Consider the following 16,831-nt stretch of genomic DNA (forward strand, 5'->3'; position numbering starts at 1 on the left):
CCGTATGACCCATTAAGGCCCAATACGAATTCCCGTAACTCCCCGATACTCCCGAAAAATACCCGAATCACTTGGAACCTTTCCGATGTCCGAATATAGTCGTCCAATATATCGATCTTTACGTCTCAAGCATTTCGAGACTCCTCGTCATGTCCCCGATCTCATCCAGGACTCCGAACTACCTTCGGTACATCAAAACACATAAACTCATAATATAACCGTCATCGAACTTTAAGCGTGCGGACCCTACGGGTTCGAGAACTATGTAGACATGACCGAGACACGTCTCCGGTCAATAACCAATAGCGAAACCTGGATGCTCATATTGGCTCCTACATATTCTACGAAGATCTTTATCGGTCAAACCGCATAACAACATATGTTGTTCCCTTTGTCATCGGTATGTTACTTGCCCGAGATTCGATCGTCAGTATCTCAATACATAGTTCAATCTCGTTACCGGCAAGTCTCTTTACTCGTTCCGTAATACATCATCCCACAACTAACTCATTAGTTGCAATGCTTGCAAGGCTTATAGTGATGTGCATTACCGAGTGGGCCCAGAGATACCTCTCTGACAATCGGAGTGACAAATCCTAATCTCGAAATACGCCAACCCAACAAGTACCTTCGGAGACACCTGTAGAGCACCTTTATAATCACCCAGTTATGTTGTGACGTTTGGTGGCACACAAAGTGTTCCTCCGGTAAACGGGAGTTGCATAATCTCATAGTCATAGGAACATGTATAAGTCATGAAGAAAGCAATAGCAACAAACTAAACAATCAAGTGCTAAGTAACGGAATGGGTCAAGTCAATCACATCATTCTCCTAATGATGTGATCCCGTTAATCAAATGACAACTCATGTCTATGGTTAGGAAACATAACCATCTTTGATCAACGAGCTAGTCAAGTAGAGGCATACTAGTGACACTCTGTTTGTCTATGTATTCACACATGTATTATGTTTTTGGTTAATACAATTCTAGCATGAATAATAAACATTTATCGTGATATAAGGAAATAAATAATAACTTTATTATTGCCTCTAGGGCATATTTCCTTCAGAATGCGCCACCACTGGAGCTTGGGAGGAGGGCTCCCACCCCACCTCGCCAAACCGCGAGAGCCGCCGAGATGGATCCCACACAGTCATCACTGTCTCTGTTCTGAACCAATCCGCGGCAAAACCACGAGATCGGTGATGCAGATCCGCCTTGGATAGGGACAACACCATGCCATGCCGCCCCGGGATCCAGCCACCGCCAATAGGCCAAGCCGCCGGCCGCCGCGACCAAGGCCGCCATGACCCCGCGAGCCCATCGAACGGCTGGCGCCACCAGATCTTCCTCGCAGCCTAGCAGCTCCGCCGCCCCCGCCCAGCACCACACTGCCGCCTTGCGCCGTTGCCTAAGACGCCATGCCGCCGCGACGCGGATCAGGGGAAAGCGGCCCCGGCGCCATGGGTGACCCGCCTCACCGATCTGGTGCGGGAGGGAAGAGAAGAGAGCCTCCGTCTCCGCCATCAGCCGCCTGGGGCTTCGCCCGGCGACCTCCTCTAGCGGCAGCGGAGGGGAGGGGGGATGGAGGTGCCCGGCGGCGGGGGCTAGGGTTTGCACTCGAGCCGCCCTAGCGGGAGGGCGACGTGGGGTACTTCCCCTTCTATACATATTTCTCTTTGAACATTTGCATGACTGTGTATATTTAATATGTTACAAGTAACTACAAAATTCATCTTCGAAAAAATAGCTGGGAAAAGAATAAAAAATATGCACCTTAATCTCTTTTTAAGAATATAACTATACCATCGTTCCCCTAAAATAATAATAAAAATACCATCATTTCGAGGTGGACAAAGGAACTTGATCAGAAACATCTCAGCGGACTAGTCTGGATAAGCATGATTTTATTTACTAGCCTGGCTGCTTCCACGGCAACAATATACTTTTCTCCAGGGATAGTCTTCCAATGTTGCGCTACAGATAGGATGTTATTTGAATTCTAAATTGTCCTTTACTGACGGACATATACATGATAACATTGGATGGCCGGCTTTCACATCCGTGTCTGTGGACTGATCCCCTATCCATGTATGGGTGCCGGAGCAAATTTGCGAGGCAGCATTGGAGATGCCCTAAGCATGATTTTATTTACTAGTCTGGCTGCTTCCACGACAACAATATACTTTTTTTCACGGATGGTCTTCCAATGTTGCAGCGTAAGGATATAACAATGCCATCATTTTCTGGCTGAAAAAGTAAATCAATGAAAAAAAGGTCCCAGACTAGTTTGTGGGTAAAAATGATTTTATTTATTACCTAGGTTGCTTCTTTGATAACAACATACAATAGTATACAAGGGCATAGTCTTCCGATGTTACAGCTCAAGGATAATAACAAATAGCATAGTTTCAATAGGCCAGACCGTGGATAAGAACGATTTTATTTATTGGCTGGGCTGCTTCCACGATAACAATATGTTGTCGTTTTTACGTCGACAATGAAGATTAGAAACAGTTTGTGAATAAAAATAACTTATTTATTGGCTGGGCTGCTTCCATGATAACAATATTAACATCATATTATTATTCTAGTTCCTCGGATTGACACTTGCGTAATCTGCAGGTTCATAGGGAATCAACCAGTCAGCCAGAAAGCCCTTCTTCCTCCTAGGCTCCCACCCCATGTCCTTGCACAGCTGGTCGTTGTGCCAGATACCGATAGAACCGACGCAAGATCGACGGAAGTAGTCGCCCAAGTAGCGTTTCATGTATGCGTCCCACTCCTTCACATTTTCCTCCATCGATCTTATGGCAGGCAAACTAAATCCCCCATCAAGGAAATGCGCCAGCCATTTGGACCGTATCTCCGAGGTGTGTAGATCTCCCATGCTCTCGGAGTAGCCAACGATTGCTAGCTGAGGAATCCTGGGGTGGACGCATAGCCTGTCACATTCCGTAAAAACTATGGTTAGTTAATTGTGCTGCATTGATATACATATCAACTAGTTCATTTGACTAAATTGAAAGGGAAATGGTTGAAAGGAACCTGTAGAGAGGGACCGCAGTAACTGGCGTGCCAACAACGATCTCTCTGAAGAGAGGCGAGGCAAACAACTCTCTGAGCTTCTGATCCCCACTGTACCCGGTCGCAAAGATCACGACATCGCTCTTGATCGGTGCGGGCTCGCCTGGTACGATGACACCTTCTGTGCAGAAGCTAAATTCGTTTGCTTTCTTGAGGATAATGCTTCCCTGCTCCACCTTGTCGTAGAATTTGTCTGGCATTATTGCAATCAGCCATGAGCTGAGAGCTTGAAAGAAGCTGTGTTCCGGCACCATGCCATGCTTCCTCATGGGCACCGCCCACATGTAGTAGCTCTCCACAAACTTTGAGAGTATCCATCTCTGATCAAGTTAAATTAATGTATGAAAAGGAGCCATTGGTAGCTATTTTATAGTCCCTCCGTTCCAAAATAAGTGACTCAACTTTGTAACTTACAAAGCCAAGTCACTTATTTTGAGATGGGAGAGGAGTATATAAAAGAAATACAGTGGCCACTATATACATACCAGGGGTGACAAGAAGGTAGCCAGCAGGCTAAGGAGCAGCCCCTCTCCTGGCTTGTGAACTAGTAGTTCGGACAAGCGATTGAAGCACAAGAAAGGAACCGGGACACCCCAAGCATATAAGTCAGGGATGATCCATCTCTTTGTCCGAACAATCATTGTACAAGGATGTGTCGGACCATTCACATTTGCGCACTCTGTGGCGATGTCGAGAGCAGACTTTTGATAGCCGACGACGGTGACGAGCTTGCCTTTGATGAACTCAGTGGCTTTTGCATCATCCATGTTGGAGTAATCCATGGAGTGGATCACCGTGCCATTAAAGGCCTCTGGCCCTTTCTCCGGTGGGAAAGTTGGAATGTTGGGGATGCCGCTGTACCGTCCAACGCATAGCACCACGAAGTCGGCCACGTGTGTCTAGATATGCAAGGAAAGATCAACGTTAGGCAAACCATTGAGTCTAACCAGTGTTTCAGAAAATGATCTAATTTATTATGGAAAGCATATATGCATGTTTAGAGTATCTCCAATGATTCCGTATCCGTAAAGAATATCTAGTTTAAAGGGAGTTGGGCAAAAATAATGCTCCAACAAATCGAGATCTCATATAATCTGCCCAACTTTCTGTACATTTAGTAGAAGTTGACGTGTAGCACTTCCGACATGCCCACTGTGCCGCCGCTGACCATCGCCATCTGCTGTCCGCCGACCCAAATTGCTTTTTTGGCCGCAGAACTAGGGTATGGTGCTTGATGAGGCTTGGAAGAACATGCCGTTTCGCTCAAGCCAGAGCATCCAGATGACAAGAAGCATTGAGTGTGCCAATTCCAAGCTCTGGGCAGCAGGTCGTCATTCCGCAAGCTCCAAGCAGTATGGCGCTTGTTGCCCTGGACCGCATGTCCGAGCGGCCACCATTTATTTACCTTTGGGTTTGCTATGTTTCATAGTATGACGAGAATGTGATACGTTATTATTCTTATATGTATATTCTAATTTAATTTTAGACCCGCTTGGGTACCCACTCACAAAACATATAAAGGATAATATGAACTTTTGACAATTATACTTACTTTCATATGTACGATGGATCACCTGTGACGAGAATGTGATACACTATTATTCTTATATGTATATTCTAATTTGATTTTAGTTTTGATGATTTCATTTCATTAGTACGAATTTCCACGGCAACTGGGTGTTATCTATAGCTTTCTAAAATCACGGTCACTATTGGTCTATCCGTTGACTTTGCATCTGATTGCTTTGTTTCGGCTTTGCTTCTGACTACAACGTGGATGGCACAAGGAACCCAACATAAGCCACAGTGACACGCCAACGATCGACAATGTCTCGTCTTGGAGGTGAGGTGAGGTACTACGAAATTTGAACTTAGATAGTGATCTTGCTCAAACCTCGACGTCGTCTCCGTGCTGCACGGTGATCCGCCACTCGCCCCGACCGCTGCCGAACGCCTCGCCGTTGCCGGCCCACTGCTCCCACGCCATCATCTCCTCGTCGTCGGCGGCGCCGGAGTACTCCAGAGCGGTGACCCGACTGCCGTACCTGACGCACTCTAGCACGCCGAAGTGGCGCGCGTAGGAGCACAAGTACTCCATGACCTGGTCGTGGCTCGGGTACAATTCCGGCACCTCCGGCGGCCACGGGAAGTCCGTGAACTCGTACTGTGACCGTGGGGTCTGCAGGCGCGTCGAGGCGAGCGTGTGCGCCCACACGCCGCCGACGGCGTCCGCCTCGGCCTCGAACACGACGGGCCGGAAGCCGCGCTCAAGCACGTGCTTGCATGCCGTGAGGCCGCTCATGCCGGCGCCGACGATGGCCACCCTTTGCTTCTCCATGGGACGTCTTGTTTTGTTGCTTGCAGAGACGTGAAACACGCTTCGCTAGTGTGCTATGCTATGACCATCTTGGCATTTGTTTCTGATAGTCGTGGAGAACTAATATAGGCTAAGCCTGTGGCTGATCCTGGCCTTTTCTGTTGTGTCGAGGGATCGATCGGAACCTAAGTGCCATCAGCCGGTCACGTCCGACGCTGCGCTAGAACCTAACCGAACTGCGAATGCACACAGATTAAGCATTTTTCTAAGTTGTTTACTCGACGAAGAGTCTATGGGGCGATGCCAGGTGCCGTGCCCACGTGACGACGAGAAAATCAAATATTTGTCACTTTAAACATACGGCTTAGCAAAAATGCCGCCCAGCTTATCGACACCTCGATTACCATGCCATTTCCCCTCTTTTATTGTTTTTTCTTTTATTTTTTCATTTACATGCATCTGAATGGACCAGACTGCCCCTGGATGTATACACGTATCTCATCGAATCGTGCCAGTTGCCTCGCTAGCCTAGAAAAGAAGAAAGAACAGCGCACGCGGGTGCTGATTGGCGATTGCGTACACGCCGCCGCCAACACCGATCGCCTGGACGTCAACCCCTCGATCGCCTGGACTCCGCCGAGCTGCTGATTCCCTTGACGTCGCGGCCGTTGATGGCCTGGACACTGCCGTCGCACGCGTGGAAACCCCCGCTGCCGCTCGCCTGGACACTACGCAATAATCTCTACTTCTAATGTTTCCGTTCGTTCCTTTCCTCCTCGATCGATGGATTTTCTCTCCTTCGATCGGTGATTTTCTCCCCTTTACCTTATGATTGCCTTTGTCCATAGGTTTTTTCTCCTTCACTTTCCTATAATATATATTCATATATATATATTTATACTACTAATGTCTCAGTAAGTAGGTCGTTAGCTCATTTCGTTCGTTTCTTCCCTCCTTGATAAGGGCTATTCTGTTACTCCCTCCATTCCACAATGTAGTGCTTCTTCTATCCCCGTGCTTCAACTTTGATCATAAATTTAACTAACAAGACCGATTGCGTCGGGAGCAAAAATTATATCAGTGAATTCGTATTCGAAAGAAGTTTTTAATTATGTAACTTTTTCTCCCGCCGCAATCGGTCTTGTTCGTTAAATTTGTGGTCAAAGTTCGACCTCGGGAAACGCGGGCGCACTATATTTTGGAATGGAGTACTAGTAACAGAATAATATTCTGTTACCCCTCGGCCCTATAAGGGCGCGACGTGTCTACACCGTAGAAACTCTCCGACCCACCCCCAGCCTAACCCACCTCCTTCCGCCGGAGGCAGCCGCCGTGGGCGAGCGAGCGACGCGTCAGCCGGAGCGAGGGAGCCAGCGGCGCCGTTACTGGCTGATGACGGATCCACCGCCGCCATCCCCTTCCTCGTTGGCAAAGCAACGACGGGGCCGTGATCCCCGCCTCATGCCTCCCTCCCTCGCCGGGGCTGTGATCCTCGCCTCCCGCCTCCCCCCTCGCCGGAGCTCCTTCGACATGGCCGTGATCCCCGCCTCCCGCCTCCCCCTCGCGGAGCTCCTTCGACGGATCCGTGATCTCCGCCACCAGCCCCCCCCCTCGCCGGAGCTCGTTCGACGGATACCTGATCTCCGCCACTAGCCGCTGCCTCCCCGGACCTCGTCGCTGGAGCTCCACCACAAGCAGGAGCATCGTCGTCTCCCCAAGCTCCTTGCCTGCATCAATGGCGCCGCCTTCCAAGATTATGCTAGTACGCCGCCAATGAGAGGAAGAAGAAGACGTCAGATCCAAGAACATGCCACTGCAGATGATGTCTGCTTCCCACACTAATTTTCCTCAAAATTGAATCTACCTGATTGCTACTGAAGCACAAACGATCAGTTCAAAAAATGTTTTCAAAATTGGGTTTGCCTGAAGAAAAATACCATATTTGTGCCAGTTCATCAGTTCTGCTATGCAAAAGATTCGATTTAAAAATTGCACACACTACGCTCTGCCTACATGTTACACTATTAGGTTCATCAGTACTACATGTGTGCTGCATCACTGAGACATGTTCCTATGATGCACAAGCTGATAGTACATTGCAAATGCTTGCATCAGTTCATGACACTCCTGCCACTTGATGCACAATTTATATGTCGAGGTTACTGCCAGTACATCTAATATGCTAGCTTCAGTTCCAGTCAAAAAACATAAACTTATGCATCAGTCCAAGTAGCTACCATGGTTTATATAAGGTTCAGCTACCACTGCAAGTTGTATGTTGTTATTTCTAATAGTACATGTCATGTAGTTGCGTTAGTTCAAACGAGTAAAAGACTGTTGTTGAAAACAATACACTTGTTACAAAGTAAGTTCAATGATACAGAAACTAGGAGTACTTCAAATGTAGATGCATAAGTTCTAGATGAAAAAAAGAGAAGACATGTGCATCAGTTATTTATATATATATATATATACACACTATTCCGAAGTTCAATGTTCAGTTTACAAGCAATGCACCAAAGTTTATGCATCAGTTATAGGAAAAAAGATGCATCAGTGCTAAAAACAGTACATCAGTACATCAGTGCTGAACATGTCCATTCGTCAGTTCGACTGAAAATACATCAGATACAAAATAGACAACAAAGCTTAATAACGCCCAGCGATGCAAGTTCAACTTGCACGTTACCTTCAATGCATGACATGTTACCCATATCATGTATACGAGAAAAATTACAGAAAAGATTAATCCCAAAATGGTTGAATGTCATTACAAAAACATGCAAGGCGGCACCCGCAGGGAGGGTTTGATGAGCCAAGCAGATATGAGGCACCGCCTAGTTGGGTAACACCAGAAATAGCACATGGATACTTCAAGAATACATGCAGATTTCAAGCTACGCCAGAATCATCAGAAGCACGGACTGGTTCTTCTATGCAGCAAACACCAATATATGGGAATACAAGCTTTGTCACTGCTGGGGTGCAACAAGGTCAACAATGTCCCCAACAACAAATATTTTCCTTCCCTAGCGCATGCAGAAAGGCAAGGACACACAAGCTTCCACCAGTCGCTCCATCAACATCAATCATCCGTGCTGCAAAAGCGGTTGTGACAGGAAGACCAGGCCAAAGAGACAAGAATGTTCGCCACTCTAGCAGGGTGCAAAGTAGAAGATATGAGCCATATAGACAGGAGCAACCTCCGAACGAATCTGAGGGAAGACGATCGTACAATGAGAGACATAGAGCTTCATCAACATTGCTCCCTCCAAGAGATGCATTGCTGCATGTGCCGAGGGTGACACCACCCGCGCCCATACACCAGGGTGAACAGCAAACACCGGATACAGCGCAGAGCTATACACATGTAAGTATCCATTCAGAAAAAACATACAAGCACAGTCCATACCCTAGTACCGTGGCCACCTCATCTAACATTTTCATCATTGTGTTTTTGTTTGCTCACTGTTGTGTGCAGCCACCTAACATTGAAGCTTACATTCTGCCAAGGCTAGAGATGCGCTTTGGAACTTTCAAAGAAGCAAAGAACTTCTACAACGTCTATGCAAAGCACACAGATTTTGCTGTCACGGAAGGCTCCAAGGTTAACACCAGAGTCTACCTTTATTGCACGTGCTATGGAGTTTATGAATCGAAGGTGCCAGAAGCAAATAGACAGCGGAACAAGACCACAACCAGGACTAATTACGGGGCTAAAATGAGGCTAAAGAGGGAAAAGGATGGAACACTTGTTGTAAAAGAGATATGTTGGGAACACAACCACAGGCTACAGCTCTCTCCCCAAATGCTTGTCTTCTTGCACTCCCACAAAAACTTTGACAAAACAATCTTGGAGTACATCAAATACCTGCAGTTCAAAGGCATTGAACACGCGCAAATCATGAGCATACTGGGCGGCGATTCCCCCGGTAGCTACTTCCTCGAAATGAATGCCAAAGACCTGATTAACATGTAAGTACAAACTTGTTCTCCTCCTAGAAACACCCTCCATCTTTTTTCCTCTGTCAGTACAAACATATTACGCAACGCATGACCTGATGCCAGTTCAACATGCATTTTTGAATGACTATTCACTTTTAATATGTAGCAAAGCAAAGAATTCAAGGATGGATGATGTGGACGATGTCCTAAAGACTGTCAACTTCTTTAAGGAGATGAAAGCGATAAACAAGGAATTCTTCTGTGATATACAACTTGATGAGTCCGACAGAGTGAAGAACATATTCTGGGCGAACGCAAGCTGTCGAGGGGCATATCAAGACTTTGGTGACTGCATAACGTTTGACACCACATGTAAGACTAACAGTACCATATGCCACTTGGGGTGTTTGTGGGTACTAACAACCACTTACAGACTACATTCTTTGCTTTCGCTCCGATACGAGATGAGGATGCAGATTCATTCAGATGGCTGTTCAAAACATTTTTAAGGTGCATGAGAGGGAAGGCTCCTACATGCATCCTCACAGGTACAACCGCCATCCCCCCAAAAAGGAAAATAATATAGTAAAATTGTTGTGTCAGTTCTATTTGCATATATGCACTACCATCTGCTGACCACTCCATGTCTCTTTTCTCATTACCAGACCAGTGCTCGGCAATGGCTTTGGCGATCCCATATGCTTTCGGGAACAGAGTACACAAGCTATGCCGCTGGCACATTATGAAGAAGTACAAGGAACACCTCACATACATGTACAACCTCCACGAACACTTTAAGAATCAATTCATAGCAATCCTCAACTGGCCCCTCATGCCAACTGAGTTTGAGGATGCCTGGAAAGAACTCATGGATAAGTACAACCTCCATGATGATGCCACGATGGTGGCAATGTGGAACGAGCGCGAGAAATGGATATCAACTTACTTCAAAGAAATATTCTTTGCCAAAATGACATCCACACAACGGAGTGAGAGCATGAACTATGTGCTCAAGAAGAACTTCGTAAGTGAGAGACAAAACCTGCACCGGTTTGTTAGCCAGGTAAACTACTCCTGCGTCAAAACCAGGAGGCAAATAGAGAACCAGGAGATAATGGGTAATCGGGCATAGCTCTATCACCTATCGTAAGACAAAATAACGTGCTTACTAAAGTAAATCTTGAAGAAAATATGCCCTAGAGGCAATAATAAAGTTGTTATTTATATTTCCTTATATCATGATAAATGTTTATTATTCATGCTAGAATTGTATTAACTAAAAACTTAGTACATGTGTGGATACATAGACAAAACAGAGTGTCCCTAGTATGCCTCTACTTGACTAGCTCATTAATCAAAGATGGTTAAGTTTCCTGACCATAGACACGTGTTGTCATTTGATGAACGGGATCACATCATTTGAGAATGATGTGATGGACAAGACCCATTCGTTAGCTTAGAATAAATGATCATTTAGTATTATTGCTATTGCTTTCATCATGACTTATACATGTTCCTCTGAATATGAGATTATGCAACTCCCGAATAGCGGAGGAACACCTTGTGTGCTATCAAACATCACAACGTAACTAGGTGATTATAAAGATGCTCTACAGGTGTCTCCGATGGTGTTTGTTGAGTTGGCATAGATCGAGATTAGGATTTGTCACTCCGTGTATTGGAGAGGTATCTCTGGGCCCTCTCGGTAATGCTCATCACTATAAGCCTTGCAAGCAATGTGACTAATGAGTTAGTTGCGGGATGATTCATTATAGAACGAGTAAAGAAACTTGTCGGTAACGGGATTGAACTAGGTATGATGATACCGATGATCGAATCTCAGGCAAGTAACATACCCATGACAAAGGGAACAACGTATGTTGTTATGCGGTTTAATCGATAAAGATCTTCGTAGAACATGTAGGAGCCAACATAAGCATCCAGGTTCCGCTATTGGTTATTGACCGGAGATGTGTCTCGGTCATGTCTACATAGTTCTCGAACCCGTAGGGTCCACACGCTTCCGATGATGATTTGTATTATGAGTTATATGATTTGATGACCGAAGCTTGTTCGGAGTCCCGGATGAGATCACGGACATGACGAGGAGTCTCGAAATGGTCGAGACATAAAGATTGATATATTGGAAGGCTATATTCAGACATCAGAATGGTTCCGGAGAAGTTCTGGTATTTTTCGGAGTACCGGGAGGTTATGATGTCTACTACACAACCTTCTTCTTGTAGACGTTGTTGGGCCTCCAAGTGTAGAGGTTTGTAGGACAGTAGCAAATTTCCCTCAAGTGGATGACCTAAGGTTTATCAATCCGTAGGAGGCGTAGGATGAAGATGGTCTCTCTCAAGCAGCCCTGCAACCAAATAACAAAGAGTCTCGTGTGTCCCCGACACACCCAATACAATGGTAAATTGTATAGGTGCACTAGTTCGGCGAAGAGATGGTGAAACAAGTGGTATATGGATAGTAGATAAAGGTACTTGTAATCTGAAATAATAAAAACAGCAAGGTAGCAAGTGATAAAAGTGAGCGTAAACGGTATTGCAATGATAGGAAATAAGGCCTAGGGTTCATACTTTCACTAGTGTAAGTTCCCTCAACAATAATATCATAATTGGATCACATAACTATCCCTCAACATGCAACAAAGAGTCACTCCAAAGTCACTAATAGCGGAGAACGAACGAAGAGATTATGGTAGGGTACGAAACCACCTCAAAGTCATTCTTTCCAATCATTCCGCTGGGCTATTCCTATAAGTGTCACAAACAGCCCTAGAGTTCATACTAGAATAACACCTTAAGACACAAATCAACCAAAACCCTAATGTCACCTAGATACTCCAATGTCACCTCAAGTATCCGTGGGTATGATTATACGATATGCATGACACAATCTCAGATTCATCTATTCAACTAACACAAAGGACCTCAAAGAGTGCCCCAAAGTTTCTACCAGAGAATCACGACGAAAACGTGTGCCAACCCCTATGCATAGGTTCATGGGCGGAACCCGCAAGTTGATCACCAAAACATACATCAAGTGAATCACGTGGTATCCCATTGTCACCACAGATACGCACGGCAAGACATACATCAAGTGTTCTCAAATCTTTAAAGACTCAATCCGATAAGATTACTTCAAAGGGGAAACTCAATTCATTACAAGAGAGAAGAGGGGGAGGAGAAACATAAGATCCAACTATAATAGCAAAGCTCGTGATACATCAATATCGTGCCAAATCAAGAACACGAGAGAGAGAGAGAGAGATCAAACACATAGCTACTGGTACATACCCTCAGCCCCGAGGGAGAACTACTCCCTCCTCGTCATGGAGAGCACCGGGATGATGAAGATGGCCACCGGAGAAGGATTCCCCCTCCGGCAGGGTGCCGGAACGGGTCTAGATTGGCTTTCGGTGGCTACGGAGGCTTCTGGTGGCGGAACTCCCGATCTATTGTGATCTCGGATGTTTTAGGGTATATGGAGATATATAGGCGGAAGAAGTACATCAGGGGGGCACGAGGGGCCCACGAGGGTGGAGGGCGCGCCAAGGGGGGGTGGCCGCGCCCCCTGCCTCGTGTCCTCCTCGTAGATCCCCCGACGTGCACTCCAAGTCTCCTGGCCTTCTTTCCTTGCAAAAATGAGTTCCGTGAAGTTTCAGGTCAATTGGACTCCGTTTGATTTTCCTTTTCTTCGAAACCCTAAAACAAGGTAAAAAACAGAAACTGGCACTGGGCTCTGGGTTAATAGGTTAGTCCCAAAAATGATATAGAGGTGTATAATAAAGCCCATAAACATTCAAAATTGTAGATACTATAGCATGGAACAATAAAAAAAATTATAGATACGTTGGTGACGTATCAGGTTACCGGAACCCCCCCACCCCCCGGAGTTGATGGGCCTTAGTTGGCCTTAGTGGGAAGGAGAGGCGGTAGCCAGGAGGTGGCGCGTGACCCCCCAAGCCTAGTCTTAATTGGACAAGGGGTTGGGGGCACGGCCCCCCTCTTCCTTTGTCGGTGTCAAGACCGGTGGATCTCGGGTAGGGGGTCCCGAACTGTGCGTCTAAGGTCGATGGTAACAGGAGACAGGGAACACGATGTTTACCCAGGTTCGGGCCCTCTCTATGGAGGTAATACCCTACGTCATGCTTGATTGATATTTCTGAATATGAGTATTACAAGAGTTGATCTACCACGAGATCGTAATGGCTAAACCCTAGAGGTCTAGCCTGTATGTCTATGATAATGAGTACCGTCCTTTCCGGACTAAGTCCTCCGGTTTATATAAGCACCGGGAGGATCTAGGGTTACACAAGGTCGGTTACAAAGAAAGGAATCTACATATTTGGTCGCCAAGCTTGCTTTCCACGCCAAGGAGAGTCCCATCCGGACACGGGTGCAGTCTTCGGTCTTCGTATCTTCACAACCCATCAGTCCGGCCCATGGCTAGCTGGCCGGACGCACAAGGACCCCTTAGTCCAGGACTCCCTTAGTAGCCCCTGAACCTGGCTTCAATGACAAGGTATCCAACGCGTAGGCCTGTCTTCGGCATTGCAAGGCGGGTTCCTCCTTCCGAACTCAGTCTTCGGACGTATCGACGTGTCCGGACCTGTAACACACACCACAAACACAACCACAGAGAGAATATAATTTTACACAAGTCCATTCTGCTGACAACTTTCCCATTGGTATGTCTTGTCAAAGCAAAGATCGTGACCCCTTATTACGGGACTCTCATCAATACGAGCATGGGTAACCCAACCGTGCCATTTACACAGCCCTTGGGAATAGGCGAGTTTTAAGGCGAGTAGGGAGGCGTTTGACATTTGCGGCCTTTATAAGGGGATAATGATGTGTCCTCACTCATCCCTGCCTTCTCCTTCCTCTGCCCATCCATTCTTGAGCTCGAGCGCCCGAGCTCTAGCTTCCCACGCTGGAGAAAGCACTCCAACCATGTTCGGATCCGGAGCTGGTGGCAAGTGGATGGCCTCCTCTGTTAAGAGGAAAGACATCAAGGAGCTCCGAGAGGCCGGATACCTGGCCAAGGAGATCATTCACCGTCTCCCGGCCGAGGGACAGATCGTCCCTACCCCAAAGCCCCATGAGAGGGTTGTGTTTCTCACACATTTCGTCCGCGGGCTGGGATTCCCTCTCCACCCGTTTGTCCGCGGACTGATGTTTTACTACGGGTTGGACTTTCATGATCTAGCCCCCAACTTTATCCTCAACATCTCGGCATTTATAGTCGTTTGCGAGGCCTTTCTCCGTATCCCACCTCACTTCGGCCTATGGCTGAAGACTTTCAATGTAAAGCCGAAGGTGGTGAGAGGCCAACAAGCAAAGTGCGGAGGCGCCATGGTGGGCAAGATGCCCAACATCACATGGCCCGAAGGCTCCTTTGTGGAGACGGTGAAGGGGTGGCAGTCGGGGTGGTTCTACATCACCGAGCCGCGTGACACCAACTGGGCGGCGGCCCCCGAATTTCGATCCGGAGCTCCGCTGCGGCTCACCTCTTGGCAAGAGAAGGGACTAACCTGGGGTTCTTTGAACGAGCTTACTAGGCTCCAGACATGCATCCAGAACATGATAACCAAGAGAATCAAACTTGTCAATGTGATCCAGGTTATGATCGTTCGCCGGATCCTTCCGTGCCAATGCCGAACTTGCTATTTGTGGGAGTTCGACCCGGCCAAGCACCAGACACTGATAGAGCTCTTCGGCACAACGCACGAAGACATCCGAAAAGTGCTCTTTAAGGCTGGCGAGACACCACCGCCTACGATCGAGGATCGCGGGCTCAGCTTAAAACGCCAGGCTAATTCGGTAAGTTCTTTAATGTTTTCAAGGTATAGCCTTTACTAGCATATTTTGAGCAGGATTCTAAGCCTTCCTATCAATTTTTAGGCCTGGATCGACATAGCGGGGCAGATTAACTATCCGGCTCTGCTGCCCGAAGACCAAGAAACCCCGTTTCTGACGAAGATGCTATTTCCGGCGCCTTATGATGTGCCGGAGTGGCCTTCGCCGAAAAGGCGCTTCGGACATGATGTCCAAAGACGGGACTCACTCTTCGGCCACCGAAGACGAGGAGGAGGACGAAGAGAGCGACTCCCCCCTGGGGGGGAAGGGAGAAAAGGGGGGCCTCCCCAAATTTGGAGGCGAAGCCGCCCAAGAGGGAGAAGGGCTCCCTTGTGGATAACTCCGCGTGGGATGTCGATAGCAGTCCGGAGCGAATGCCCCGGACCAAGCCTCGGGCTGCCTTGTAAGTACAAAAAACCTTATGGACGTCCAAATGCCTGGCCTTTCCATTTTGTAATATTAATATGTTTAAACTATGCCATCACAGTCCAGCCCGCGACAGCTCTGTGCGATCCTCGACAGAGGGTTCGCTAGATTCAAAGGAGATGGCCAGCGTGTCACCGCTGCCCGCTCACTCCCCCAAGGCCAAGGACGACGTGGAGGTGTTGTCTCGAAGGACTTTCCTGGGCCGGGGAGAGGCTCAGGAGGCGCTAGAAGGCGATGCCTCCGTAGCCGGACACCAGCGGGAGCCGATCCCCATGGAGACCGATGGTGAGGAGGGCCGTGTTCAGTCCGGCCCTCAGCCGGACTCGATTCCGGAGACCAATGCGGCTCCCGAATCCGGCACGCAACCTCCTTCGAAAGAAGGGGGTATGCGTATTCCGCCGGTGACCCCTGTCCAACCCGTGGCACCGGATAATCTGCTGGAAGCGCTGCGAGGCGCTTCCATTGTGGATGAGCACCATGTCCTTATGGGCACGGTAATCGAGAAGATTCAGTCCGCCGAAAGCGGACTGACTGAAGCCTGCACTAGCCTTCTAACAGGCTTTGAGTAATGTAATTGTAGAGAGAATATCACAGTGTAGACAGTAGCCCCTGATGCTCTGTTCGGTGTCCGGAAAGGAAAAGTCAAGCAGAGGATCAAAATAATTTTCGCAGGAGTCTAACATAAGATGTCTATGTGAATAAGCACGCGTCATTGCTGGCTGCTACTGCTCATACTGCGGAAGTCTCCGGACTGAAGCAGAACCTGGAGCGGGCCGAGAAAGAGCTCGGCCTCATGAAGAAGCAGCTGGAGGACAGCGAAGGTATGTAGTGACCTGCGTGTATATTTAGGAAGGATGAATGGTTCGTGCTGACTAAAGTGCCATGAACTTTATTAGGGGCCAAGACCGAGGTGGCAGCCCTCAAGAAGGCATTAGCCGAGGCCGAGGACAAAGCGGCCAAGGAACGCGTCGCGCGCGAGAAGCACGAGGCCCGGATCAGCGAGGTCCTGCAAGAGCTCCAGGACGCCGTGAAGAAGTAAGAGTCCCTGGAGCGTGATTCTAAGACGCAAGGGTCCGAACTTCCAAAGGCCTAGTGAAGCGCACAAGATGCCCGAGCCGAAGCACAGAGCGCCCTTCAGGAAATCCAGGCGGCCAAGAAGATTGCCGCGGGTAAGGCTT

The 16,831-nt window shown here is 47.8% G+C and overlaps 2 protein-coding genes across 2 annotated transcripts; one reads left to right on the forward strand and one right to left on the reverse strand.

Moving 5' to 3' along the window:
• Nucleotides 1-2,431: 2,431 nt before the first annotated feature.
• LOC125556025 (putative flavin-containing monooxygenase 1) lies at nucleotides 2,432-5,586 on the reverse strand. The gene is made up of 4 exons (XM_048718826.2): nucleotides 4,984-5,586; nucleotides 3,575-3,988; nucleotides 3,051-3,409; nucleotides 2,432-2,947 (listed from the first exon to the last, which is right to left on the reverse strand). Exons 1-4 carry the CDS (start codon nucleotides 5,425-5,427, stop codon nucleotides 2,593-2,595), a joined length of 1,572 nt encoding a protein of 523 aa, XP_048574783.2. The 5' UTR covers nucleotides 5,428-5,586; the 3' UTR covers nucleotides 2,432-2,592.
• A 1,212-nt stretch (nucleotides 5,587-6,798) lies between these two features.
• LOC147971470 (protein FAR1-RELATED SEQUENCE 5-like) lies at nucleotides 6,799-10,483 on the forward strand. Its single transcript, XM_087523981.1, has 5 exons — nucleotides 6,799-7,029; nucleotides 8,888-9,381; nucleotides 9,518-9,723; nucleotides 9,828-9,899; nucleotides 10,017-10,483. Exons 1-5 carry the CDS (start codon nucleotides 6,799-6,801, stop codon nucleotides 10,481-10,483), a joined length of 1,470 nt encoding a protein of 489 aa, XP_087380107.1.
• Nucleotides 10,484-16,831: the final 6,348 nt, after the last annotated feature.

Source organism: Triticum urartu, chromosome 5A, assembly GCF_056163025.1.
Source record: "Triticum urartu cultivar PI428250 chromosome 5A, HENAU_Tu73, whole genome shotgun sequence".
Taxonomy (NCBI): domain Eukaryota; kingdom Viridiplantae; phylum Streptophyta; class Magnoliopsida; order Poales; family Poaceae; genus Triticum; species Triticum urartu.

Coding starts and splice junctions, on each gene's coding strand:
- LOC125556025 (XM_048718826.2), bottom strand. CDS start 5,427: ATGGAGAAGCAAAGGGTGGCCATCGTCGGCGCCGGCATGAGCGGCCTC. Junction 3,989..4,983: donor AGCACGGAGACGACGTCGAG/GTTTGAGCAAGA, acceptor TTGCATATCTAG/ACACACGTGGCCGACTTCGT. Junction 3,410..3,574: donor CTACCTTCTTGTCACCCCTG/GTATGTATATAG, acceptor TAACTTGATCAG/AGATGGATACTCTCAAAGTT.
- LOC147971470 (XM_087523981.1), top strand. CDS start 6,799: ATGACGGATCCACCGCCGCCATCCCCTTCCTCGTTGGCAAAGCAACGA. Junction 7,030..8,887: donor CCCCCCCCTCGCCGGAGCTC/GTTCGACGGATA, acceptor TGTTGTGTGCAG/CCACCTAACATTGAAGCTTA. Junction 9,900..10,016: donor TCCTACATGCATCCTCACAG/GTACAACCGCCA, acceptor TCTCATTACCAG/ACCAGTGCTCGGCAATGGCT.